The 26,664-nt window shown below is 38.3% G+C and overlaps 1 protein-coding gene across 1 annotated transcript in view; it reads right to left on the bottom strand.

Annotated features, from left to right (window-relative positions):
• Positions 1-24,621, bottom strand: part of SLF1 (SMC5/6 complex localization factor 1) — a 39,001-nt gene extending 14,380 nt beyond the window's left edge. Inside the window, exons 1-10 of the mRNA XM_075726553.1 lie at positions 24,508-24,621; positions 24,274-24,349; positions 21,693-21,936; positions 19,322-19,484; positions 14,482-14,610; positions 12,973-13,026; positions 8,987-9,145; positions 8,253-8,419; positions 6,723-6,860; positions 5,863-6,028 (exon numbers count right to left, since the gene is read on the bottom strand). Of these exons, the coding sequence (XP_075582668.1) occupies positions 5,863-6,028; positions 6,723-6,860; positions 8,253-8,419; positions 8,987-9,145; positions 12,973-13,026; positions 14,482-14,610; positions 19,322-19,484; positions 21,693-21,936; positions 24,274-24,349; positions 24,508-24,621 (1,410 nt within the window). The remainder of the gene's footprint in view (positions 1-5,862; positions 6,029-6,722; positions 6,861-8,252; positions 8,420-8,986; positions 9,146-12,972; positions 13,027-14,481; positions 14,611-19,321; positions 19,485-21,692; positions 21,937-24,273; positions 24,350-24,507) is intronic.
• Between the last annotated feature and the right edge of the window lie 2,043 nt (positions 24,622-26,664).

The following is a 26,664-nucleotide window of genomic DNA, read 5'->3' as shown; positions in this document are numbered from 1 at the left end:
GCCTTGCCAAGTAACCACTACACATGATGGAGCCCTGCTTTCCACGAAGCAGCTGGACACCTGCTGGCCAACGGGAAGTAGTGAATTAATTCCTTATTTTGCTTTGCTTGTGCGCACAGCTTTGCTTCACTTACTGAACTGTCTTTATCTTGAACCATGAGTTTTCTAGTTTTTCCCCTTCTGATTGCCTCCCTCATCCCACTGCGGGGTGGGTGAGAGAGCGGCTGGGTGGGGACACACCTGCCAGCTGGGGTCAACCCACTACAACATGCACAGCAAATTAAGTAAGATCCAGTTACAGCTTTTTTCAAAACTCTCTTCCTTGTTGTTACTGTTGAGAATCAAAGCTCTCTCACCAAGAAAACACTGAAGTGGGAAGAGGCTGTTGACCGTGTTAGCATACAAAGGTCACATCAGTACAGCTGATGTCTGCCAGCTTAGCAAATGCAATTCCTACGTTGCTGTTCTATTTAATGCTTTGCCAAGTCAAGTGCTACAGTGACAGAAATTTCACAGTGTGGTTTAGTCCACATAAAAGTTCTTATAGGAAAGCTTTTAAGTCGTAGGAAAATTAATTTTAACTTTTTTACTTTGAATTACAGAATTATTTTAGAGTTGTTCTTTAGAGTTCTTTCTCACGTGGTGTAAATGTTTTCAGGGTTATGCAGTACTCCAGAAATGCCTAAAACATATTTCCAGGAAAGCTATTGGAAGTGACAGATAGACCAGAAAGACATTTAGTTTTACAAATTTACAACACAAAATTTATACCAGGTAATATCTGAAAATGGAAGAAAACAAATCAGAAATATGCAAGATGATGCAACTAAAAAATGGAATTAATGCCTTTTTCACTCCTTTGTCAGGCTATGTGAGACAGCTTTTTTAAAAAAAACACCAGTAGTATCAAGGATGAAAAGCATTTCTGATACCATCTGTGACATTGCGAAAAGCCATGCAGTAGCTAAATGCTTCTCAAAGTGTTGTAAGCAATATACATGTTCCTTTGTAAATTCTAAAACTGAATTAACAGCTTTGACTCAAGGAACCTCAACCAGGAGTTTCTGCATCAAACCAATTTAAATAATACAATAAATAATAAATGTTATTTATATTAAAATTATATTCAATATTGATTTGAAGATCTCAAGTGATGGAAAAACTTCTATGTTCTTTGGCAGTGCATTTTTAACTACAAGGATAGCGTATCAGTTTTATTCCACCAAGTTGTCCCAGCAGATTAATACAGTGATGAGCAAGGACATCAATTTCCTGCCTCTAATTTTATTCTGGTACATTTAAGATAAAATAAATTCTATCTAACACAAGAAAGCAAATGCACTCACATATGCAACTTAAGTCTTTATTGCCCTTCATTCTTTCTTTTTTTTCTGATGTAGGTTATAATAGGCCGGAAAAGTGAGATACCTTCAGAGTACTGAAGCCAAGTGAGCCAGTAACTTGGAATTTCAGCATGGATTTTCTCAGAATACTGTAACTGTTTCTGGATTGCTCTTTTTACACACACACACATGTTTACACACACATATATAAAAACCATAATTTTGCAACGTATCAGCACTAGAAGAGAGGAAACTATATACAGATATTTTCCTTCCACCCTAGTGCTGATTTGTTGCAATCTCTCTGAATCACAAAAAAGATAATCTGATTCTAAAAAGCTAAAAAACAAAACAAAACAAAATGCCCACTTTTACCACTTAGAAAAGAATCATAGAATTGTTTAGGTTGGAAAAGACCTTTAAGATCATCAAGTCCAGCCGTTAACCTAACACTGCCAAGTCCACCACTAAACCATGTCCCTAAGCACATCTACACATCTTAAATACCTCCAGGGATGGGCACTCAACCACTTCCCTAGGCAGCCTGTTCCAATGCTTGACAACCCTTTTGGTGAAGAAATCTTTCCCAATATCCAGTCTAAACCACCTCCGGTACAACTTGAGGCTGTTTTCTCTTGTCCTATTGCTTGTTCCTTGGGAGAAGAGACCAACACCCACCTTGCTTCAACCTCCTTTCAGGTAGTTGTAGAGAGTGATAAGGTCTCCCCTCAGCCTCCTCTTCTCCAGACTAAACAATCCCAGTTCCCTCAGCCGCTCCTCATAAGACCTGCACTCCAGACCCTTCACCAGCTTTGCCACCGTTCTCTGGACACACTCCAGCAACTCAACGTCTTTCTTGCAGTGAGGGGCAAAATTATGGAAAAATTCTGTTCCAGAAAGCCTATTCTCTCCATCTATCATGGGGAAAATGCTCAGGTGAGGATATTGACACAGCAGATGCCTAGCATGAGCTAACGCAAGTCTCATCTCACATGTCCACCAACTCCTCTCCAGTCTAATATTTTTGGTCCTTATCTCTTTTGTCTAGACATCTAATCATTCTTTCTGATTTTCTTCTGGAAATGTCTTGTCCTCATTTTAGATTTGATCTCACATATCCTTTAGTTTGTTAGACTGACATGAATTCTGTAATAATTTCAGCCACCAGCCTTGCAGAACTTTTACTGATCACAGAATCATAGAATCGCTGAGGTTGGAAAAGACCTTTAAGATCATCCAGTCCAACCATTAACCTAACACTACCAAGTCCACCACTAAAACAATTAAGGGTAGAGTAGCAATTTCATGTTTCCTGGCTAGGTGGCTGGATTATTTATAATGAAAGTGAAAACTAGGAATCATTAAGATTGGAAAGGATCTCTAAGATCATAGTCCAATCATCAACCCAACACCACCATGTCCACTAAACCATGGCCCAAAGTGCCAGGTCTACCCGTTTTTTGAACAACTCCAGGGATGGGGACTCCACCACCTCTCTGGGCAGCCTGTTCCAATGCTTGACTACCCTTTCCGTGAACAAATTTTTCCTAATATCCAATCTAAACATCCCCTGGCACAGCTTGAGCCCATTTCCTCTTGTCCTATCGCTAACTACATGGGAGAAGAGCCCAACACCCACCTCACTACAACCTCCTTTCAGGTAGCTGTAGAGAGCAATAAGGTCTCCCCTCAGCCTCCTCTTCTCCAGATGAAACAACCCCAGGTCTCTCAGCCGCTCCTCGTAAGGCCTGTGCTCCACACTCTTCACCAGCTTCGTTGCCCTTCTCTGAACACGCTCCAGCACCTCAATGTCTTTCTTGTAGTGAGGGGCCCAAAACTGGACACAGTATTCCAGGTGCGGCCTCACCAGCGCTGAGTACAGGGGAACAATCACCTGCCTGCTCCTGCTGGCCACACTGTTCCTGACACAAGCCAGGATGCTGTTGGCCTTCTTGGCCACCTGGGCACACTGCTGCCTCATGTTCAGCCGGCTGTCGACCAACACCCCCAGGGTCCTTTTTGGCCAGGCAGCTTTCCAGCCACTCTTCCCCAAGCCTGTAGCGCTGCATGGGGTTGTTGTGACCCAAGTGCAGGACCCGGCACTTGGCCTTGTTAAACCTCATACAGTTGGCCTCGGCCCATCAGTCCAGCCTGTCCAGGTCCCTCTGCAGGGCCATCCTACCCTCGAGCAGATCAACACTCCCACCCAGTTTGGTGTCATCTGCAAACTTACTGAGGGTGCACTCAATCCCCTCATCCAGATCATTGATGTGTTAGATATGCCCAAAACATTAATTTAATTAAATTATTAATCTGTTTTTATTTACAGATACTTGCACTAGAGAACTGCACGGAAGTCCAGTGTATCACAACGGGCATGTTTGTTTCTTCCCACGAGCTAACACACTTGTGTAAGCTGGGAAACATGGTCACCCATTTACACTGTGCCATAAAACACAATTTCTGTGCACATGCATATAGTAAGAATACCTAAAGTCATGCCTTTCATTCAGGTTTCTGAATGGCCTTAACGTGTTTCTTGTCAACGTGTTGCCTCTTAAGCAAATAGCTTTTAAAAAACAAAACTGGTAACAATGACTCACACTCTTCAACTGAAGACAGGAAGGAAAATTTTGCACCCAATATGCTACATTTAATGACATGGAAATAGTGTGGGTTTATTTATGCATCTCTGAAATAATAAAAAAAGAAGGAAAAAAGAAAACACAGTTCTGCCTTCATAGCTGGGGAGGATCTGCTCCTCTGGTTTTCTGAATAACCTGTTCAGCTATGCCATGGAATTTGAAATGGAGTCTCTGCATATATGGAAAAATCAGTATATTGAGTTTTAGTATAACAAAATTGAGAGTGCAGAAAGGGACAATGACAAGTTTTGAATGTAAAAACATGGTATTTTGGTTTAGAGTTTATTTTTGCCATAAAATCCAAAGGGAAAGAAAATGCAATATATAAATATGAAGTTAAAGAATAAGGCTGTAAGAAAGAACATATAACACTACAGATGTTATGAGGCAACAAGCTGCTTTTTAAGGCTAGAGTTCATATCTGCAGGGATATTGTACATTACAGTGCATAAGATCAAAGTGGGAAAGCAATAGGCATCTGAGTTTTGTGCTGAAAGTACAATTCTTATATAGATGTACATAAAGAAAATAGAATCTAAACAAGAGGTAGGTCTCCATGTTTTACGTTATGTTTTATTCTTTCTTTTAAGTTTATTTTTTATATAGGTACTACACTCTATCTGACATAAAGTGATTATTCTGCTTATGCAAAGAATGGTTTATGAAAAAGGTATGGCTTACAGTGCTGGAACTTGTCAAAAGAAGGCACAGTAGAAAAAGGAAAATGGTGCCTACACTTAAACTGCAGATTCAACACCAGGAAACATATGAAAGCAGTCTCATTTTCCAAAGAAACTGAATGGCCACTGACACCAACTGAATGCAAGTCTGCTTGGTGCTCAGTACCTTTGAAAAGGTAGGTTGTTTAAATATAAATATGGGCATAGAAGCCTAATTTTAGGCACTTTTTAAATATCTTGACCAAGGATAAAAGGCAGCACTGTTTCAGAATGTCTTGCTTTGATAGCCCTCAAAAAAGGTAGGAGGTCTGGCTAGGTAAGATGAGTGAAGCTCTCATTATGTTTAATCTTTCTGCTTTCTTAACATAATGAAGAACTACTAGGTATTCTATTGAAAGTGCTTTTTTCTCCGGAATATTTGATTTTCTATTGTTGTTCTGTTATTGTATTGAAAAAGTGAATGAAGTACGTATTTATTCTGTGCTTTCACAATAATTTAAAAGAGAACGCACAGACAGCAGTAAGTTTGTATTTTATGTGAGAATCTAGAAGTCAAAGATGTTTTACAAGGCCTCTAGCTTCTGAAAAGAAAGAGGTGGTATAGAGGACACTCAGTATCTTTCAGGTCAATGTCCTGCTGGTCAGCAGGTCACAGAACAGCAATTAAGTTGCCTTCAATTCCATTTTTATGAAAAGACCTAGGGAAGATACCAAATGAAACTAAAGGACTTGGGAAGAAAACTGGGGCATTTATTAAAATAAAATAATGCATATCTGTAGAAAACAGCAAAAAACTACTAGTTTTGTTAGCTTTCTCCTTCCAACATTTCCTGAATACAATTACTGTAAAGTAAGATAATGACCTCTTTCGTTACACCTTATTGTTTGACAGGATGTGTTAAGCTGGCGTCCCTAATGACTACAGTAATACCTGCTGGTAAGGGCATGTGAACATCTGAATGTAGCCAACAAGCTACTCATGACTCGTTTCTTCTCTACAGATCAATATGAGAATCTTATGGATCAATTCATTTCCTTTAGTGGAGCAAAAACCAGCATGCTTCACAACAAAAGGCAGCTATAACAAGCAGCTGTGATACTTACATGTAATTCCTCACAAAGGAATGAACAAAGGAACGCCTTTAAAAAAATATGTCGGTCTTCATTATTTTAAAGTATCAAATTCATACTCACATCATTTTTTCTGTTCAATTCTCTATGGGAAAGTATGACCCAATCTGCTAGAATATTTATGTGTTTGGTAAAAAGCACTGAGGTTTCGCTTCCGAGCCAAAAGGTCTTCAGAAGAACTGTCTGTGGCATGACTTGCTGATGCTGTGAATCGGTCCCTTCAACCAAACTGTAAAAAAAGAAAGTGAAAAAACCTAAATCTTTATGCCACTTTGATTACTATAGTTACCAGACAGAAACCTTGTCTTCTGTCAAAACACACACAGGTTTGGCAATTTTTAAGTATGGAAAGATCAGACACAATTTCTGATGAATAATAAGTAAAATAATGATGACTATTACAGTCAAACTGAAGGAATTCTAATATTGTGCTAATATTACATAAAGTAAAGGCTGCCTTTACTATATAAAGGCAGAGAAAAACTGAGACTTTTTTATACTTCATAAACTAAGGAAAGATAATTGCCTCTCTAGCAAAAGATAACAGTTAATTGAATTAAAAAAAAAATCAATCAGTAGGTTCAAAATGCTGCTTGTCTACCTTAAAGAATGAATACTGAAGCATTGCAAAGCTAAAAATACAACTTCATGAGCAAAATTAAATGCTTACTGACACTTGTAATATAGTGAAATAATAGGCTGGGAAAAGTCAAGAGGCCTTAAAACATGATTAGAAAAAACCCTATACAAATTAGAATAAAGAAAGTAAGAATTGAGAAATATAAAAGGAAATGATAAACTGCCATCTCTGTGGAACATTAGCTTATTAGGGACATACAAAAGTCAGAATACAACCTGCTGTAGATACAGAAATGCATGTGAAATTGTGAAAAAGTAACAAAGTATTATCCTATCAAACCCACCTTTTTGTCAGAAACTCTACTTCAGCTTTTACTAAATCAAAGAAAAACTTCAATAATGTTTTGTGAACTATCCTCTGTTCATCTCTTCTCCCTGAAACTGGGACTGCATGACAAATGGTTTTGCAATAAAGGCAAGACCTGAAAAATAAACACCAAAAAATCCATTTGTATGACAGAAATCATAGTCTGATCTACCAGCAAAAATGTTGGCTTTGACTTCTGACAATTTTGATAAGGAAATACTTTGCTTCCCAGCAATATTCATCATTATAAAGACTATCCTTCTGGTTTTAACGCTGTATTTTCCAAAAAAAATTAACATTTGTGACTGGGGCTTTGTGTTGTAGATGAAGAGTTTGTATTATAGTGTAAACTAAGTAATTTAACCGTATTTAATTTTTTTGTCTCTACTTGAGGTACTGGATAATTACTGAATTTAACAGAAGTACTTTAAAATCCTGTAATTACAAGGTAGTCTTGTAGTATTTTATAGCCATTGTAACATGCTACAAACCTTAGTTCAGTTAACTGTTTGCACATACTATTTGACAGGACTAGTTTGTGATCAAGTCTAATGATTGTCTAACATGATGGAGATAATTTTGAAGTAAAGTGTGAACACATTTTCTTGGCTAGAATTTTGAATTACTGGAACCACCAGCTATACAGCTTCTGGGTACTCACATTCTGCCACTAGGTACTACAAGATAAAATACTTTACCTAAAAGATAAATTCTCTTCCATTCCATGTGACATGTGCCTAATAAAAACTATTAAATGTCCAGTTACAGTGATTCAAGTACAGTGATTCAATGCCCTTCAAGACTATAGATATGCTTACAATCATACATATTCATATATCTGTAATCACAGTTGTATCAAAGTATTTAAATGTTACTTAAGATTTTAAGACAGTACTAAGAAGAGGCACAGTTTCTCTTCCAAATGAATGGAAGAATTAAATTTCTATTGATGTAAATTACAACAAATGAGTTCTCAAGCTAAAGCATAGACTAACTACCCAAACAGCTCCTACGTACTGAGTCTTGTATTTGTAGATGTATAGGATATAATCAGACTTCCTGAACAAGATGGTAAAGTTTATGATTAAAACCAAAATACAACATGAAGATTCATGTTTGATAAGATAAGACTGGAATTAGCTTTGCAACTGCAGTTATGTATGTGTGTTGTATATCTATATATACACATACACACCAGAACACCAGTAATACATATATTATTATAATCCGTGGAAAACTTAAAAAATAAAATAAAAAATTTTTAGAAAAGGAAGGAGGACAAGAAAATGTACATTGTTTTCCTTTCAACCCCCCCCCCGCCTGTGAGCTAACACTTACTGAAACATAAAGTGAAAGGCCCTAATCCGAGTTACAATTCTAGACCTTCACATACAGTTAATTTGTTCTGCTGAAAATGTGACTTTGATACAATAGAATTCCTCCCCTGTGCCTGAGTGTGGAGTAACAAAACAACTACTGCATCCAACACCTCATTAAACTCTCTTACCTTACAAGCATCTCTATCAAGGACCATGTGCCTTTCTTACAGCTAGGACACTGAAGAAGATCCAAATAATACTTTAACATACATGGGGACTTCCAAGGAGGATCACGTTGGAGAACAAGGTACAAAATGTGATGAAGTTTAGCATAAAATATTGCATCAGTATTTCCCTGTAATAAAATGAGAAGATAATATTGGCTCCATAGTGGCTAAAGATCCATAGTCACTAAGAGTTTATGTATTTTCTTTATTCCCTACAATCCCAAGTGACCGAATTTAATCAGTGAGGTAACATGCAATTTAATGCATAACTACAAGCAGCAAAATTCAGAGTTTACAAAAAAAAAAAAAAAAAAGGGAAGGAAACAGGGAGAGTTTGCTCTAGGGTGATATTCCAGCTGAATGCATCACTGCTTAGAACAAACCTTCTTCTCAATTGAGCTCTCTATCTGTGGCCTGCTAGGTAAAAAAAAAACTTTAAAAGCAACAAAAAAAATTCTGGGCCAATTATTCCATGATATTTAGAGCACTACATTCATACAGGTTGTAAATAAATAGTAATTTTTAAAAAGCCTTAAGTATTAAGCTCTTCCCTTTTTAACACAAACACATTGATGATCACAAAGTGAAAGGTGAATACATCACTAAAAAACAGTAAATACAATGTCAGAAGCAAAGATCATAATACTTCCATTTCTTGCTTTAATATTTATAATACTTTAGTCTTCATCTCTCACCAACAGGACATATTCTAGAAGAGAATGAAGAAGTTGCACGGGAGGTGTAGAGTACTTTTGACCAGCAGCAAGTTCTGTGATTACATCAGGAAATAAATACTCTTCCACTAATCCTTCAAGCATATACCACGTGCCTCTGGACAGGTCAGTACTTTTAACCTAGGAATGAGATATCTTTGTAAGTAAAAGAACAGCTTAATAAAAAAAACCCCCAAACTTACAAGAACTAACAGCAAATCTCTAAGTAAAGTGTTGGTAATATAATGAAACAGGGAGAAGATAATAAATTAAACTATAAATATTACTTATTGCCTGACCCAATAAGCGGCCGTCATCTAGAAAGGCCTTCACCCTTACTGAACTAGGTGTTCATTGAAAAGATATTAGGTTTCAAAATGTGCTTCTCTTCTTAGAAGGTATGAATACATCTACCCTTTTAAAAAACAAATTATAATCCATACACTCAATAACTTCTCTATAATTTAGTCTGGAAAGGTACACAAAGGAGTGTTAATATTTCCAAAAGTGCAGAGTACATCCCACAGTATATGGCTGGAGCAGTAAGATAATTAGTACCACTGAACAGCTAAAAAAATTAAGAGAAAAATGTAAAATCATGAAACACATCATTTATGAGTACACATTATAAAACAATAAACCATGTTTTATCTCCCTAGTTCTCCTATTGCCATATAGCATGTCAGAGAAGCAGCTAATGCTACAGATAGTACAGGTATTGATCCCAGTGGATTTCAAAGCTCTGAAGATCTTCTTAATGGCACAGGGCTTCCCTCTTATTCTCTGCCACTCATGACAGCAAAACACTTAACTTTGCAAGCTTTCAGAGGACCCAGAAGGATCTAATGGCTTTCATTAAATGCTGTATCTGCCCTGCAATTTCCCTGTTATTGTCTGTACTCTCAGCTTTCCAAACCTTTATTTCCACAGATTAATGGTACAAAAGAAGAGCTACTGAGGATCTCAGCTACATTGTTATTTACATCTTCCCTCTAGTCCAGGTTCAAGCCAAAGCTAAGATGCACAAACCAGTTGCAACCATAACACTAATTGAAGCTTTCCTCTGCCTCATAAGTTCTGTTTTGCAATCGAGCTATTTTGTTTGACCACACAGCCTGAGGCTCTGGTAAACTCAAAGAAACTGGGATAGGGAGTCACAACTGCGAGAAGCAGCGTCAGGAGGATCACTGATTGGACTGCTAGGAATTAAACAGTTACATAAATTTATTGTTGCTTTAGTCCCTGGTAGACTTTATGATGTCTGCCAAAAAAAAATGGCTCCTAACATACATTAGATAAAGCTACTTAAGACATCCTACCAATTGTTTTAAAATTAGTTTAAAATTTAAATTAACACAGACTTTGAGTCTGATTGTGGCTTTGAGGTCAACAGAGTACACTGCTATTAGCGAGACAGTTTCCAAAACTGTTTCAGTAATAAACTGCAATCATTAGGACCCCAGGTCAAACCTGAAAAAACTTCTGAAAGAAATTATAATCATAGTTAAATCACAGCTAAAGTCTCAGTGAATGAGCTCCACCTTAGCATTAGATATTTAGTTTCTCTGCAAATGTTTAATTTCTCAGATTCCTAATGTATGCCATTGCTACATTAACAATAAATAAAGCCACTTATCTGGACAATTTTCTCTTATTCAAGTCTTTGTGCATCTGGTGTTTGCAACTCACATTTATTTCAGTTTTCTCATTCATACACACAATATTAAAATCTTCACATTATTCCTTTGGAAATAATGGTTGCATTCATACTTTTGTAACGTTAATTACATGCAAACAGCACATCTAAGAGCAATCATAAACTTTTTAATGGTAGTCAAAGAACAACTTCTCTGTCGCCTGGATTCAACTTCAACGTGTGAAGTTGACTCAGTATATTGTGCATTTGCAAGCATGTTACTACTGGCCCTCATCTGGTGATCGTACCAGTATCCGCCTTCTTATATTGTGATTGAAACTTGTATCTCTTGAAAATACTGGTACTAGAAGAAACAACAACATCAATGCATTATCTGGAAAGTACACTGAAACAAAGCTGTTTTGGGAGAGCGTGAGGCCTTTTGCATTACATTCAACATAAGGAGGCAGTGGAGAACCGCTTTTCAGCATATTTGTAAGGAGTAAGGAAGGGTGACAGAAAACTGAGTTGATGAACTTTTTTCAGTATCAGGAGATGCCTTTTGTAGTGCCTTAATATTCAGCAAGCTGTACAAAGCTGTGCGGGCTTGCCTTCCAGCTGATGAGGAACTAGCAGCTTCTTGTGAAGCACTGCTGGTACAACCATTACAACTCTTGAACAGAAGCAAATGAAAAATGAAGGTCCACAGACAGTAAGTTACGTTCTATTGAGCATAATGTGGAAGAGAAGCTGACAAAAGAGAAATAAATATTTTAGGGAAGATGACAGATAACAGAACACTTACCTGAGTTAAGCCTTCCTAGAATATGCAAACTGAGATGACTGGATATAGTATGTAGTTCTAGTCTGCTAATTTAGTTCACAGGTGTTATTTTACTTCACTAGTGTTATTGGAAATGTTTATTGGTGCTGTTTTTAAAAGCCATAAATATACTGCCCATAAAAGTCCCATATCAGATGCAAAGGCTAGCAATGGATATTCCACAAAGCAATAAAAGACAGTTGCAGGTCGTGCATAAGAAAAGTATTAGAATTAGGCTTAAAATTTCCAAACAGAAAATTATAATTATTAAGAGTACAGAATAACAATTTCAGCTTACACGTGTTAAGAAAGCTGAAGGTTTTTTTTCCATAAACTCAATAAACTAAACACTAGCATTAAATTTCAATGCAAATCTGTTCAGTAACAGAAATGCACACAGCATTTTGCACATTAATGGTAGTGTTGGACAACGACAAAGTCATTTTAGTGCTTGTGTTTTAAAATGTTTTTCTCCTCCCTTCCTTACTGTGTCAACAGAAAGAAATCAAGTAAAAAGAGATTTCTGTGAAGTCCGAGAGCTCATTTTGTCAGACTGGGACCTCATTTATAGGTTACTTATATCAAGTAACTATTTATGTAGTACAGCTCATGAAGATACCAAATCTTCAGCTACTGAGAGATACAGGAAGCTAATAGATATTCTTTAAGTGTTTCCCATTTTAACTTTTAAATAACACAAGTTACCATATAAAGTACAGTAGCTTACTGCTACTATGTATAACGCTTTTTAAGTACTAAGAGGTAATGTTTCAACATTATTTAAAGATTTGTTCTTAGTATTATAGATAGAAAAGGGAAAATTTTGAAAGTATTTATTTACTTAAGATATAACAAAGACTTAATAAAACCATACCTGATTTATGGCATGTATTTGACTTAATGGGGAAAAAAAGACAAATTAACTAAATAGCACAAAAAAAGGAAATTAAGTCCAAGTAATTATGAAAACAGAACTGGAAAACATAATGTATTCTACTTGCAGTCTGTGCTTCAGTACACTCTGAAACCTGCATGATGATGTTTAAGGCTTGTGCTGTAAGAACAACTACTCTTTCTTTCTACAGTGAGACAACCTTTAGCTAAAGTCTGTCCCTACTAGAAAAACACATGAGCAATGCAAGAAGTTGCGTATACTTTGTCTTTATTGCTACTGCATAAATACAGCGCTTGAATAATTTAAGATGCTCTAAATCACATTAGGGCATCTTCGCTTCTTTTATTCTAACATTAACAGGTAAACTTCTCTTAACCAGCAGGATTAAAGAGTTTCTTTGTAATAAAGGGGACAGTACTGAAAGCACTGTAAGAACGAACAAAATTCAACAGTATTCCAATGATGCTCTTCACTCTTCAATAATTTTATTAGTGTTTTGGATAACATAAATATTTTTGTTTCTTTGATCACTAATTTCACAATGAAAGTATGTTTGCCTAACTACATAATAAAATTCCATATATGCAACATGCTGTCTTTGTGACAATCCTTACCTCTGGATTGCATTTAATCAGCTGGCCTTTTTGAGCAAGCCTGTGCTTAACAGCCTGTAAAACAGAATAAAGTCAACCAGCACTCTGGATACCAATAAACATATTCAATAAATACTGTATAAAAAACCCCAAAATGGCAGCCTTTTTTAAACACAGTTAAGAAAAACATTCAACAGCAATCTATTTGTATTACTCTTTTTAATATTTGGATGGCAAAATTATGAAATTGAGGACTAGTGACCTAAAAGAAAAATACCATGGGTAATTTCTCTCCCCATTTTTCCTGTTCTCTGCTCCTTGTTTATGCGGTCGCTATGTTAGGACAGTTTCACTAGTTTTGGTCCATTTAACCACATTAAAAAATAAAGTGTTTTCAGTTTTTCTATAGAAAATTGCAAACTTTGGATTCCTCTTGCATGTTACCTATAATGTGAAGATACAGCAGTAGGTGCAAAAATGTATTACTATTATTGCTATATTTAGTTATGGCCTAGTGTTACAATCTTACGCATACATGTTACCAAAAAAGTCTTTTAGGAGAGATTGACTTTAGGATTGATTACTCCATCTGCACACAACCACGTAACAGTCTGAGGGAAAGATAAACTGATAAGAACTGCACTTGTTGTGTGAAGTATACATGAAAAGTCAAAGGCGCAGTTATTTTTCAAAGGTCTGGAGGGCATAGTCATGATAAAATATCACTGATAAAAGATGTAGCATTTGAAGGTGTATAGATTTAAGCAGCATGAGACTTTTATTCGTTAATCTCATGTTTAAACTTTGTGTACACTGAGGACTTAAAAATTCTAATTCTTTTGCTACTATGAACTTATATTAACACACATAGAGGACCTGATTTTGCAGTTACAAAATCATACAGTGCTTCATGTAAGCAAGGTCCTACAAAAATACTTACACACCACCAGCTGCATCACTGTAACTTACAGAGATAATATATCCTAACTCAAAGTAATTGTTTTTTCTAGATATGAAATAATGGTTTTAACTTCTAATGTAGCACGTTTATCAGGATTAGATACGTGACATTATTAAAACAAAGGAGTGCATTTAGCTCTATTTTTACTTGTAATAAAAACACTGATATGAATCAACAAAGCACTTGCTCTAGGATATGGTTAGTTTTAAAAATGTGCTAGTGTAATTCAGCTAGATAACAGGAAAGTCCTAGAAAGACTGTAATCAAATGACATTTTGTCAAACAATATTAGCTACTACTTCCCTTATATATTATACCAAGATTTCAAGTAGTCCACGATGTCTTCCACACACCCATGCCTACCAATTACCACTACTAAATTATATTTTAGCTAATGATAGATGTAGTAAATATGGGATTATTAAACATTGCAGGTTAAAATGCATTATTACTACTTCAAAAGATGTTGAAATATCTACTTTACTAGCTCAGTACTACAATGAAAGACAAATCTAGTAACACACATTCTACATTTTCTGCTAAGAAAGCATTAACTGATTGTTACTTACCGAAGCAAAATACATATGTTTTATAACAGCATTTTTCATTTCAGCAAGCTGCATTTTAGACATGATTTGGTCAGTTTGTTGTGCCAGTAAATGGTTCATTTGAATATCTTCAGTATTTTGTATTTCATTCTGTGCAGAGCAAAAAAATACTTTTTTTTAGTTTCTAAGCTAATTCTCTAAAACAGCTTTCATGTGCTAAGTCTTTCTGTATATTCTATCATAAACCCTTGTGTGCATATGCATGCTTATATAATTGTTCAAGGGTCTACATTATGTGCCAGAAACAGCTGGCGGTTTAGAAACAGACCACTGATGTTGTAGGAAGCTACAGCATAGGAATTATCAGTGCAAGCTTCTCCATAATTACTTTCCTAACTGACTTTAACTCTGACCCGATCCCTGTGGCTGAAACAAGAACTGTGTTTCTATAATGGATTCTCTCTTTGGACTTTTCAAAAACTAAAACCAAAGCCCACACCTTTTCAATTAGTCAAAAATGTAGTAAGGATTTTTTAAGACATTTTTTCATCAATTTGACTATGACCATGAAATCTTTTCAGTTCTTGTCTATAAGCCTGAACTAAACTAGTAATTTAGAATTCAAACAGTTCTTTCTTTTTTTGTAACCTATTCTCTAAATCCACCTATTGTTTCCAGCTATTTCTTCAGCACAGGGAATGAGGAAGTATTTTTCAAACCGGTTTCCAACTCATTCTGAAAAGACTCTCAGCGAAGCTACAAGACAATTTGTGTTAGTAAAAAGTAACTACAAAAAAACCTTAAAAGTATTTCAGGATATGAGAACAAGACATGTCAGTAAGAGTTTCAATGTATGCTTTTCATCAAAGATACACAGACTAAGAATAAAACAACATCTTTGGTTTAGACAAATACACATAATACAAAACCAGCCTCCTGCAGTGCAATGAGTTAAGAATGTAGATACAGGTGAAGTGTTCCCCTTGATCACAGTACTGACGGCCATTTTGTATTGGGAAAAGGTGTGGAAGGCTTGGGGTAGTTTACCTTCTAATTCAAACAACTAAATCTGATGGGTAAATCAAGTGTGGCAAATATGGGAAGTAACGGTAAGCAAAAAAACACACTAGTGCATGCAATGTTAAGATGTAACCATGAACAGTTTATACCTCTAAGTTTTCAAGATAAAGTGTCAGACACTGCACGTTTCATCCGGTTTTCAGATTTTCCCTTAGATGTAGAATTCAAACCAGAAGTATTTGGTACATCCATAACTACATTTCTAAATGAATACTGAGTTTCTTGCACATTACAGAAGAGTTCAGTATTTTTGGTAACTTGAAAAGACCTCTAAATAGCTTTTGATGAGCCAGGGATAACTGAACTCTGATGCATTAACTAGTCTATACTTCTTGTGGCACTTTCTACACATTATTTTCAACATGCTTATAAAAATACTTATATTCAAACAATTTATAGTAACATCGTGGCAAAATTTTATTAATTCCAGCATACCTCCAACCAAGCATTTAAAGTCTCTGTTTAAATTTAAATATGAGACTAGTTCCCTAAAATCAGGCATGTGTTTTAATATCTTGAACCAATACATTTGACACTTTGCAGGATGAAATCATTAATGACAACCCCACAGAGTATTTTAACAGTAGAGTTATGAGGTTGAGATTATAAGAACAGATACTGAAAGATAAAGATGAAGCAAAGACTTGGTTCAGAAAAAAATCACAGCAAGAATAGTCTGAATGTCAGTGCAGTTCCACTGAAGAAAAGAATATAATACTGTTTTACTGAATTCAGCATCTGGACATATATGTGGGTGTTTAGGGGAGGAAGGGGGATATTTATTTTTGCTAGAAGTAGCAGTCAAACAGCAGGACTACAAATTTACAAAGTTGGAACGTTGTAATGAATTATATGCCAAGTACTTCTGGGAGGGAGAGAAAAGAGCATGTCCATAACATTCTTTGATAAAGCCTAATACATTTGGACAAGTGGTGTGATTCGATTGCCTATGTTTTATTCTTTTCCTTTTAAGAGACTAGGAGTCTTGGCAGTTTTCTGAGTTCTTTAGATGCATTTAAATAGAAAGCTAATGCTCTCTTGGCCTCTGAGGTGAGTTACTTTAATGAAATCTAAGAAAAAAAAGATACATGCAAGTTAATGGACTGGTTAAAATGGAAACCTGTTATCACACCTGGGAGGAATTCAGGGTGCATAGCAAGAAACACTTTATTCTCATAGAGATCAATAAAAGGTGAGGTAGCCATAAAACTTGACACTCATTCCTCTATTAAATGTAAATGTCTATCTTAGCTGAAAGGTGTAATAGAGAGCAGTTTCCCTGAATAAGTTTCATTAAGAGAGTAAGCACTAGACCAAGATCCCATGTGGATGTATGTTTTATTCAGGGTGTAAACATTAAGACCTTTCAACCCTCTTCTTATCCTTTGTAACAGCTTTACTGCTCATTAAAACACAAAAAGCAAAGTATATGCTTTGACCTGCAGAATCCAAAGGATTTTCAAATCAAAAGTAGGTTATTCCTAGTAACAAACACAGTTTTAGCTCCTACTTGCTTGCAAAGCTAGTATTTTCAATTAGCAGTTGACTAAAATCTTCCTATAGGCGTGAGGAACTACCAGACTAAAGGAATCTTCTTAGGTCTTTGAGTAGTTCCAGGTTAGAATGCTAAGAAGTTCTGAATAGTGCATCTGGTCAGCAAGTAACTATGAATCATGAGGCATCTCTCTCTCCCCCCACTCCCTCCTCTCTCTCTAAGGGGGGGGCGGAATTGTAGTCCTAGTGAATTCCACACATACAAGAAAATCCACCAGTGACATGTCCCCTCACAGTTCAGACAGAAAGGTGAAACAGGCTGCTTTTCTTGTTCTGACTTATCTTTCAAATCACTATAACTTTAACTCCTGATCCAATTTTGGAGATGCAGTAAACCTAACTCTCTGAACCATTTGATATTGCCCTGGATGCCTCATCCGGCTTAGCCATTCCAACAAAACACTCTGTCTCTCTGGAATGATGACTTTTAGCATGGCTTCTCTCTTCACATACAGTCCATCCAGGTCCTCACTTCTTAGTGGATCTGATGATGCACTGTCTCATGCTCTAATTTAGTTAACAGAAGAAAGCTGCTACAGGGATTTTGGAGAAACCTCTTCCACCGATCAAGAAATACAGAGCTTGCATTCTCAAGAATTTAACACTTTTGACTAGTAAAAGAGAAAGAAGTTTTGTCATAAATGGTGACAGGTTTTCTAACATGGAAAGAAACAAAGTTGAATCTAGTCTTTGCACATGTGAGCATCATGTGATTTGATTTGTAAGGACTCATTAACACTTTCTGAAATGCTGACATTATGTCCCTTCTGACTCCACAGATCAGAGCTCTGCAAATGGAGAAGCATTACAGTACCTAAACTGTTGCTATATGAGACATTCTTAACAAGTCTTCTTGGCATGCTAATCTATTCTCATAGGGTTGCTGGTTGCTTACAGAATCCTTTAGCTTAAATTAATTTTATTTAATTTTGTCTACAAGTTCGGAATGATCATTCTACAGTAAAGGAGATTTAAAGGTACGCTCAGATAGCAGTTCATACAACTATTTCAGGAAATTACAATTCTTGCAGCATCAAGCTCAGTGCATTGAGTGAAAAGGGAATATAAGTGACTGCCTTACATTAGATTCACAGCACAAAAATAGTCAGAGAGAGTTTCCTCTGCCTAGTATACCGTTCCCACACAAAATTCACATTGCAACCACCAGTTCTTCTCAGCCATGAAGGACAGCTAGCAAACTGATTTTGAGTTAAGAATCTGAATTTTAACAAAATAATCTAGAGACTGTTTTACCATTGTCTATCTACAACATTATGAAAAAAAGGTAGAATAATTGAGGTCAGTTGACAAAATAAGTTATTACATTGATCTGGAAGCATGAAGATACCGTTACAATACAGCCTAATGGTGTATGCCAAACCCAGTAAAAAATATATATATTCACATACATAGCTAGACAGATAGGCACATACACACATTAGAAACCCTTACCAAATGAAGAAAACATAAATGAAAAATAGTATTTTTTCCTTGGTATTTTGTGAATAACTGTTTAATTGATGGTCATCTACACTAGAACTTCCTCCTGAAGTCTAATTAGTTTTTCCAGTAATAGTAGCACAAAGCAAGAGCCAAGGAAGAACCTGAAGAGGGAGAAGAAATCATGTATGCTTCCTTGGTGTTATTTCTTCTGCTCTGAAACAAAATACTGCTTTTGGAAAGCCATTTTTTCTATTACAGAACCACAGAGTGGTTGAAGTTGGAAGGGATCTCTGGAAGACACTTGATCCAAACCTCCACAGCCCAAGGAGGGCCACCTAGAGCCAGCTGCCCAGGACCATGCACAGATGGTGGAAGACTCCACAGCCTCTTCAGGCAACCTGTTCCAGTGCACCATCACCCTCACAGTAAAAAAAAAAAAAAAAAAAAAAAAGTGTTTCCTGGCTTTCAGACAGAACCTCCTGCTGTGCTTCAGTTTATGCCCATTGCCTCTTGCCCTATCACAGGGCACCACTGAAAACAGCCTGGCTCTGTCTTTGCACCCTCCCTTCAGGTATTTATATACATTCATAAACTTCCTCTCTCTTGCAGAGGTCCCAGAATCAGAAAGTTGTATTACTTTTAATCAAATCACAAAACGTTCAAACTGATCATACTCCTCTCTATTATTAATGCCACATTATTTACAGTAATCAGTAAAACTGACATAAATTGTTAAAAATGACAATGAAAAACTAATTTTAGATATGTTTTTTAATTTACTTACCTCAAAAAGGTAATCTCCTAGATATTGCAAAGGGTAGTACCGAGCTTCAGAGAGACATTTTTTGTTTTGCATAGGAAAAACTTTATTATTGATGAATATATGAGTTATATTGCACTCCGCATTTTGAGATGAACATATGGTTGCCTTTCCAGCTTGAAGAACTCTAAAAAAAATGCATTTGGAAAGATGTATTTACTGCATTACATTATCACCACCTAAAGCTACCTTATCATTCACGAACTATACATGCAGGAGAATAACGGTTCTAGATGTATGACACTGCCCAACCTTCATTAGAATAAAAGGATGCTTAACAGCCTTCAGAAAAGGAAAGAACCCACTTAACAAGACATTCTTCTCTTCACAATTTAACGCTATTAATTAAAACCAAAGTACACCTCCTACATATCTGATAGAAAGCTTTACCTGTGCATTTTTTCAAAGATGAAATTTGGTGACAGCAGCTATAATTTATTGCATTATGTCCCTCACAATGATGATGGTCTTTCAATTCAGTTTTATGATAAATTAAGTGGTTAACCAAAAATGGAACACTGCTTTTCTGAACTGTAACATATTTGCATTATGAAAATATGCTTTTTGACTGCATTTTGGAGTTATTTACAGGATTTGGTGCTGTCCAGAAAAAAAAAAAAAAACCAGAGTTGTTTGTCTTTGGGACACCATTATGTGTAAGAGTTTCCCCAGGGGTAATTTCCAGAGTTGTACTGCTGCAACTATTCCTATCTTTTAGAAAAGATACCAGACAAAAAAATGGTGGAAGAAGTAAGGTCTCTTGAGATGCTGGATATATGTTTTATTTTTCATAATGCAGGTATGTAAAAATAAAATGATGCTGGTCTCACACACTTAGCCACCCAACAGTTAGGCACTAAAGGCAGAAAAAGCATAGAAAGGGGGGGAAAAGGGTAGTGTTGTAAATATTAGAGAAAAAAAAAAACAAAACAAAAAACAATCTTTCCCCAAAGCTACAGTGACCTTTATGACTGAAGACAGTACTCACTGGAGACAAAAATTATCTATCTTTCAGTGTTTTCTGACTGACTAAAAGGATCCCTATGTTGGTGTACAGGAAACAGTGTGGAAAAAGAGATTCCTTCCACAACACTGCCTGTTCACCTGTGTTGTTGATGTAGCTCCTGTTAAAGGTTATTTCTATTGCAAGAGAGCTGTGCAAGACAGCATTTCAATACTTTTATCGTGACGATATGGATAAACAGTTTTTACAGAAAAAGAAACAGCATTTTTCACAAGTGTAGCAGGATGAGTGCACCTTTCTGCAAGACAGCACATCGTAAACTCTCCCACTCAGCCAAGAAAATAGCATACTTCTAACGTCTTCAGTTGGCAAAAACAGAAGATGGCAACTTCAGCTACACCTCACTTTGTCTTTAGGAACCGCAGACAGACAGGCATTCTGCGATGCACCATTCTGCACTGCACCATCATCAACCAGACAAACTGCACTTGCCTTCCTGCCTGTGCATCTGTGGCATGCCTGGACCTGAGTACTCCTCCTAACTAACTGGGATTTCAACAGAGAAGGAGAGTAGGACAGTATCTGCTACTGCAATGAACATAAAGCTCTAAAACAGTGTCAGGGGATGTTTGCTTTTACTGTACCATAAGCAAATGTTAATGAAAATGCTCTGTTTGCACTTAAATGTAGTATTTAAACCACAGAATCCAAATGTGTAGGAACTGGGGGGGCGGGGGGGGGGCAGGGAAGTAGTCCCAGAATTCTTGCACTTGAGTTGTTTTCCTTTTTTCTGCTTTTCATTTATACATTTGTCCTTTCCCTTCTGAACTATCTGTATTTACATCATGTCAGAAACATCTGTTACAGCACAAATTAGGTCTTCAGAACTACAAGAAGCTGTTGCATAGATGTGACGCAAAAAACGATCAGGTCAGTCACAGTGTGGCCCAGATCCATAAGACACAGTTCACAGCTGGCTCAGGTTACCCAGCCAAGTGAAATAACATATCCTGTTCCAGCTACCATTTGAATGTAATATCCACACAAAATAAACAATTACGCATAAAAAAGGTAAGCCTATGTATCTTGCCTCATGAAGTTTCTGTAAGCAGTTTACTTAAGCTGCAAACATAAAAGAATGTGCATTATTTTTGACACTATACTAAAAGAAAGCAAGAAAAGCAGTGATGTTAAAGATTTAAAGTCATTTTATTATAAAAAAGTATATTAAGTATATTAATGAAAACAATTCAGAGGTTAAAGAGCTGGAGGTTGTTATGGACCAAATTAACTGGAAGAACAAAAATGTGTTCAACTATACAGTAAGTGTTCCATCATTCATTATTTAAGCTTCAAGACATATCCTCCTACCTTCTAATAGACGCCATTCGTTTATCACCTTCCTTAAGAGGGAGGACAACTTTCCATCTGTGGAAGGCCCCTGGAGCACCAGAGTGTGTCAGTTCTTCACGCCATCTTTTAGGTGCAGATTGCATTTGAGGTGAATAATGGGTGTCTTTTTCAATTTCATATCCCCATTCGTACGTTGTTTCATCAAGCCATCTGCCACTTTCGGCACTATTAATTATGTACTCCTTAGTTAGTATCCACTTTCCTAAAAAGCAAACGAACTGTCAACCACAAAAGATTTTTTGTGCAGACAAATGGCAATCAACTGAAGATCTGATACAAAATTAACTTCAACCTTTCTTGTACAAATAGAAGCTGGAATTCTAAGTACCATTTTAAAAACTTCTTCCTACTGCAAGAGTTCTCCTCTTCACACTTTAAAATCAGAAATCTCACAATGCCACTGAAAATTATTATTTTAACAATGAAGTACCTTTTTTCCTTTCCTAGATAAAATACTTGCCTGTCTCCTCAAAAATGTGCAAATGGAATTTTTCAGCTTCCCAGATTTTGTTCTTATGAATTCCACAGAACCTTGCTTAAACCTTTATTTTTAATATCATTTGACACTTTTACAAATGTACTAAAATGTAGTAAATTGAAGAAATCTTTTACCACCCATGATTAAAAAGAGGAATGAAGGTTTTAGCATGCAAGCTGTTTCTTTTATGTCTTCTTAACATTACTTTGCACTGCGAGTGTAGTGAATACCAATATTAGGGGGACAGGGTTTTAGACTTTTGTCTTCCCCCTTTCTTCTTTTCACATCCTTTTCTCTCATCCCTTGGCTCCACCTCCTCCGCCTCTCCTCTTTCATCTTCCGCATGTATGCTTTTGATACTGTATGTAATGATCTTCCCCTTTTTCTCTGTCTCTCTCTTCTTACAGGTTCAGGTCAAGAGCCGTGGTTAGTACCCTGCTCCTGTATTGAAACACTATCTACAGAAGATACTGTAAGAGAAATTGACTTGAATTGTGTGAACCTAATTGGCTTCACAGAACAGCAGGGTTGACTGGCAAAACATCTCAGTGCAGGAGCACAGATGGTACTTCTACATAACCTAGCACAGGTACCAGTAGACTTATGACTGGAAAAGGTATGCTGTGCACAACCTGTATGTTAAAATCACTTTCATTTCAAAGTTTCCATCTCAAAACTTCTGTCAGCTAGGAAGTCCATGATGACTGGCATCCTTGTTAGTATTTCTGTTCAGCTCTAGGGAGTTCTAAATGGGTTTAAACATAATCTTTTATACTTATTGGGAAAAACTGCAGTAGGAATGAAAACACTCTCTTTGCTATCAAGGGCAAGAGCAATGACTATGCAAAAATAGCACCTCTTCCAGGATTAAAAAGTACTAGATGGTATTGGGGAAAATTTGCAAGTATAGAAACATGACACCTTTTTGCATTGCCACTTGGATATTACATACATTGTTTCGCTCAGTTCAAGAAAATGTCTCCAGATGTTTTAAATCCCCAAAATATAACATTAATGCAAAGGTTTATAATAGTTAAAATTAAGTGCTACGCCACAAATCTATCTGCATTTTAATACTGTTTCCCTCATGGAAACTTTTGGTCTGCTTCCTGTTTCATTAGAGTGCAATTATTACAAGGAATCATCCGTACACTCCACCACCCCCCCCCCCCCCCCCCAAATTCTAGCAGCGACAGATGACAGAAAATGCCTGCTATTATGGTAAGTTAAGTACAAATACAAAATCAAGAAATGTACTTAGATCTTTAAACCCAAATCTACGCTCAGTTATTTCTGTCTGTTATCTCTTAAATTTAAGATTATCCATCCTAAAAATTGCTTTTGGTATAATACCATATAGGGAAAATAAAGATCACGTTTAACCAGTTAACAGATCGGTATTGTGAAATCTCATAACTCCACAAGATTTTCTAAACTCACCTTAAAATCCTCCTAGGTAATGTCTCCATAAAAGAATCTTAAAATACAGAATTCTCATTCTAAAAGCATTTTAGTTGCTTACATATGGGATTTCAGCATCAGGCCTTAGGTAAAAGAAAAGCAAGAGGAAAGACCAGAAGCTTGTGTGAGAATGGCAAAAGCCTGCGATTTTGTCTTGCTGAGTAAACAGGAACTTACAGACAATGACCTTTACCAGTGAATGTTGGGTGTGAATTTGGTGTCAAAAATCCATGCTGACTACAGGTGCGATACTCTCTCTGCCCCCTTTTCAAGCGATCCATTTTTAATTGCCTGTATAATTTGGATATGACTTCACAATCTAACTAATAGATAACGAAGCTTTCTGTTTGGGAACACATGCAGATCAAATAAAGGAAGATGGCAGGAATATAATTTAGGAAAAAATCCAAACCAAAAAGAAGTAAATCAGAACTTGAGCATAAGACTATGTTAAAAATCGAGGTTAATGGAACAAGAAGAATGAGGGTTTGTAAGGCAGTCCATTCACGAAATGAAAACAGGTAACTTGGAACCTTTTAAGGGTCCTTTCCAGTCTTATGTTATGATCCTACAATATTTTACAGCAAATCTTTTACTCACCTGCAGCACAGGCAGCTAAGAACTTTTCGCTCTTGCACAGCCTTTTTGCTATAAGATGTGTACAATTTCTGTATTTCTAGTAAGACAAAACCAAAACAACACACTTGTATTACTGGAAACAGTTTCACTTTCTTAGTTATTTATACGCAACTCTAAAGTACCACACAGTCCTTTATTTTAAGGCTCGCATTTTTTCTTTCCACTCTAACCGTCAGGTACTTTGGTGAACAATACCTTATTATCTAAAAAAACACAGTCCAGTTTGAACAGCCATTGGAGCAGTGCCGCTTTCTCTCGTTTTTTAAATCCAGTTAATTGGATTATGCGTTTCTGGCTGTCACTTCCCATCTGTTAAAGGAAAAACAAAGGAAAAGGAAACATTAACACACAAAACACACATCACGAAACGTTGCTTGCATGATCTTACTAGTACTTCCTACTTTTCTGAGAAAAAGGGAAAGCACGCTGCGACGGCGGTGCGCCGCATTTGAAGCTGCCACTGCCCGCCACTGTCGGGACACCTGAAGGGCGGTAACGGGGCAGGCCGGAGACCCCCGAAATGCGGCCTGCACCGGGCCGAGCCCCGCCGGGGCCGGCGCCGCCGCTCCACGCAACCCACACCCCCGGAGGCGGGAGGCCTTCGAGCCTCTGCCCCGCTGCCAAGCGGGCCCCACAGCCCCCCGTGAAGGGAAGCCGCCTCCGCCGGGAAGTGCCACGGAGCCGCGGCGGGACCCGCGCCGTGCCATGGTCCCGGGCGGGAGCTGCGGGCGAGCGCCCGCCTGGCGCCCTGTGCGGCGGGGGGAAGCGGCTGCGCCCACGTACAGGCGCCATGGGGGCGGCGGTCGCCTCCTCGGGGCCGGGCGGGCCGGGCGCTGCGCCCCGTGCTCGACCCCCGGCGCGTTCCCGCCTTCCCCCCGCCCCGCCCCCGGATGTGGCGGCGCGGCCGTTCCGGGCCGCTGTCACGGACGCTCCGCGGCCGCCGGCGCTGTGGGCGCGGAGCCGCGGGGCAAGCCCGGCCGGGTAAGTGGCTCCCGGTGGGGCTGCCCTTGCCCTTCCCCTCCCCTCACCGTGCGGCCGGGCCTCAGCGCCGAGCGGGGCAGGGCTGGCGGTCGCCGCCACCCGCGCCTCGGGGCTCCCTGCCGCCGCCTCCTCTGCTCCGCGGCGCGGCCGTGGGCGGTGCGCAGCTCCCAGCCTCCCCGGGCGGCGACGGGCGGCCGAGCGGCTGGTGGGCGGCCGCCCCCACGGCGGCAGGGCGGCGCCAGCGGCCTCTGAGGCGGCCCCGGCGGAGCGGCGCCGCGGGCCCGGCTTCGCGCCTCATGGCGGGGCGGGAAGGGGCGGTCTGCCCTCGGGGATGGGTCCCTGGGTGAGGCGGGGGCGGAGGCTGAGCTGGGAAACACGTCGGCGCCGCCTCGGAGTCTCTGAACGTCGCCGTTTCTGTTGCTCGGCAGAGTTGAGAGAGCGGAAAGCGGTCTGGTGGGGGTGCGTGCTGGAAGACGGAAGAGCCCTCGCTGAGTAGAGGAAGCTGGCAGAGGCACCAGGTGGAGGTCGAGGTAGATGCAGGTCGAAGTGTCTCCCCTCTGGAACAGGCTGTCGGTGAGAGTCAGGCAAGGGACCAGGGCTTTCTGGTCCTCGGTACCCTTTTCTCTGTATCTCAGAGGAACTCTCATAGTGTCTTGTGCCACATGACGGCTGATCCTCGGGGAAGATGGCCAGGTACTGCAGCAGCCAGCTAATCCAGCCACATATTGTGATGAAGGGATTCCCGCCCCGCTGATCGAGTTGGTACCGACTCTCTGTTATGGAAGTCAGGGTTTGGGTTTTTTAAATTAAAAAGCAACATGAAAAGGTGAAAATAATACTCAGATTGTAGCAACGTGGAAAGGTGAAAATAATATTCAGATTGTACCTCAAGCACTCAATTTAGAATTTAGAAGTGTATCAATGCCAAGATTATGATTGTTTGTGTAACTTTTATTTTGGTCCCTTCTGTATTTGAGAGGGGACCTTTGACTTGATTCCTGTGTCATATATTGCACTGAATGGATAGCGCACAAGAAATATGTTAGTGCTTCATAATGAACAAAATTAGCCTTGTAGAATACTTTCTTTTTTATTCCTTTTTTATACGGTTGGAAAGTAGAAGGCAAGGCATCCATATTCAAGCAAAAAAAAAAGGTGATTGAATTGTATTCTTAGAGAACTGAATGCTACTCTCTCCCCTTCCATAAAAATCTTGTGTGATAGTGGAAAAGTTGCTTTGTACTCATTGAGGTAGCTGTTTCATATTTGAGACCTGTAAACTGAGAAACGTATGGCAAAACTTTCACAAGTTCTGCCTATTTGTCACCGCAGCTTAGATCAACAGAAGCAATGCTTACATAGGTATTCCTG

Source organism: Pelecanus crispus, chromosome Z (genome assembly GCF_030463565.1).
Source record: "Pelecanus crispus isolate bPelCri1 chromosome Z, bPelCri1.pri, whole genome shotgun sequence".
NCBI classification, from domain to species: Eukaryota; Metazoa; Chordata; class Aves; order Pelecaniformes; family Pelecanidae; genus Pelecanus; species Pelecanus crispus.
This window is presented reverse-complemented; position numbering and strand designations above follow the sequence as displayed.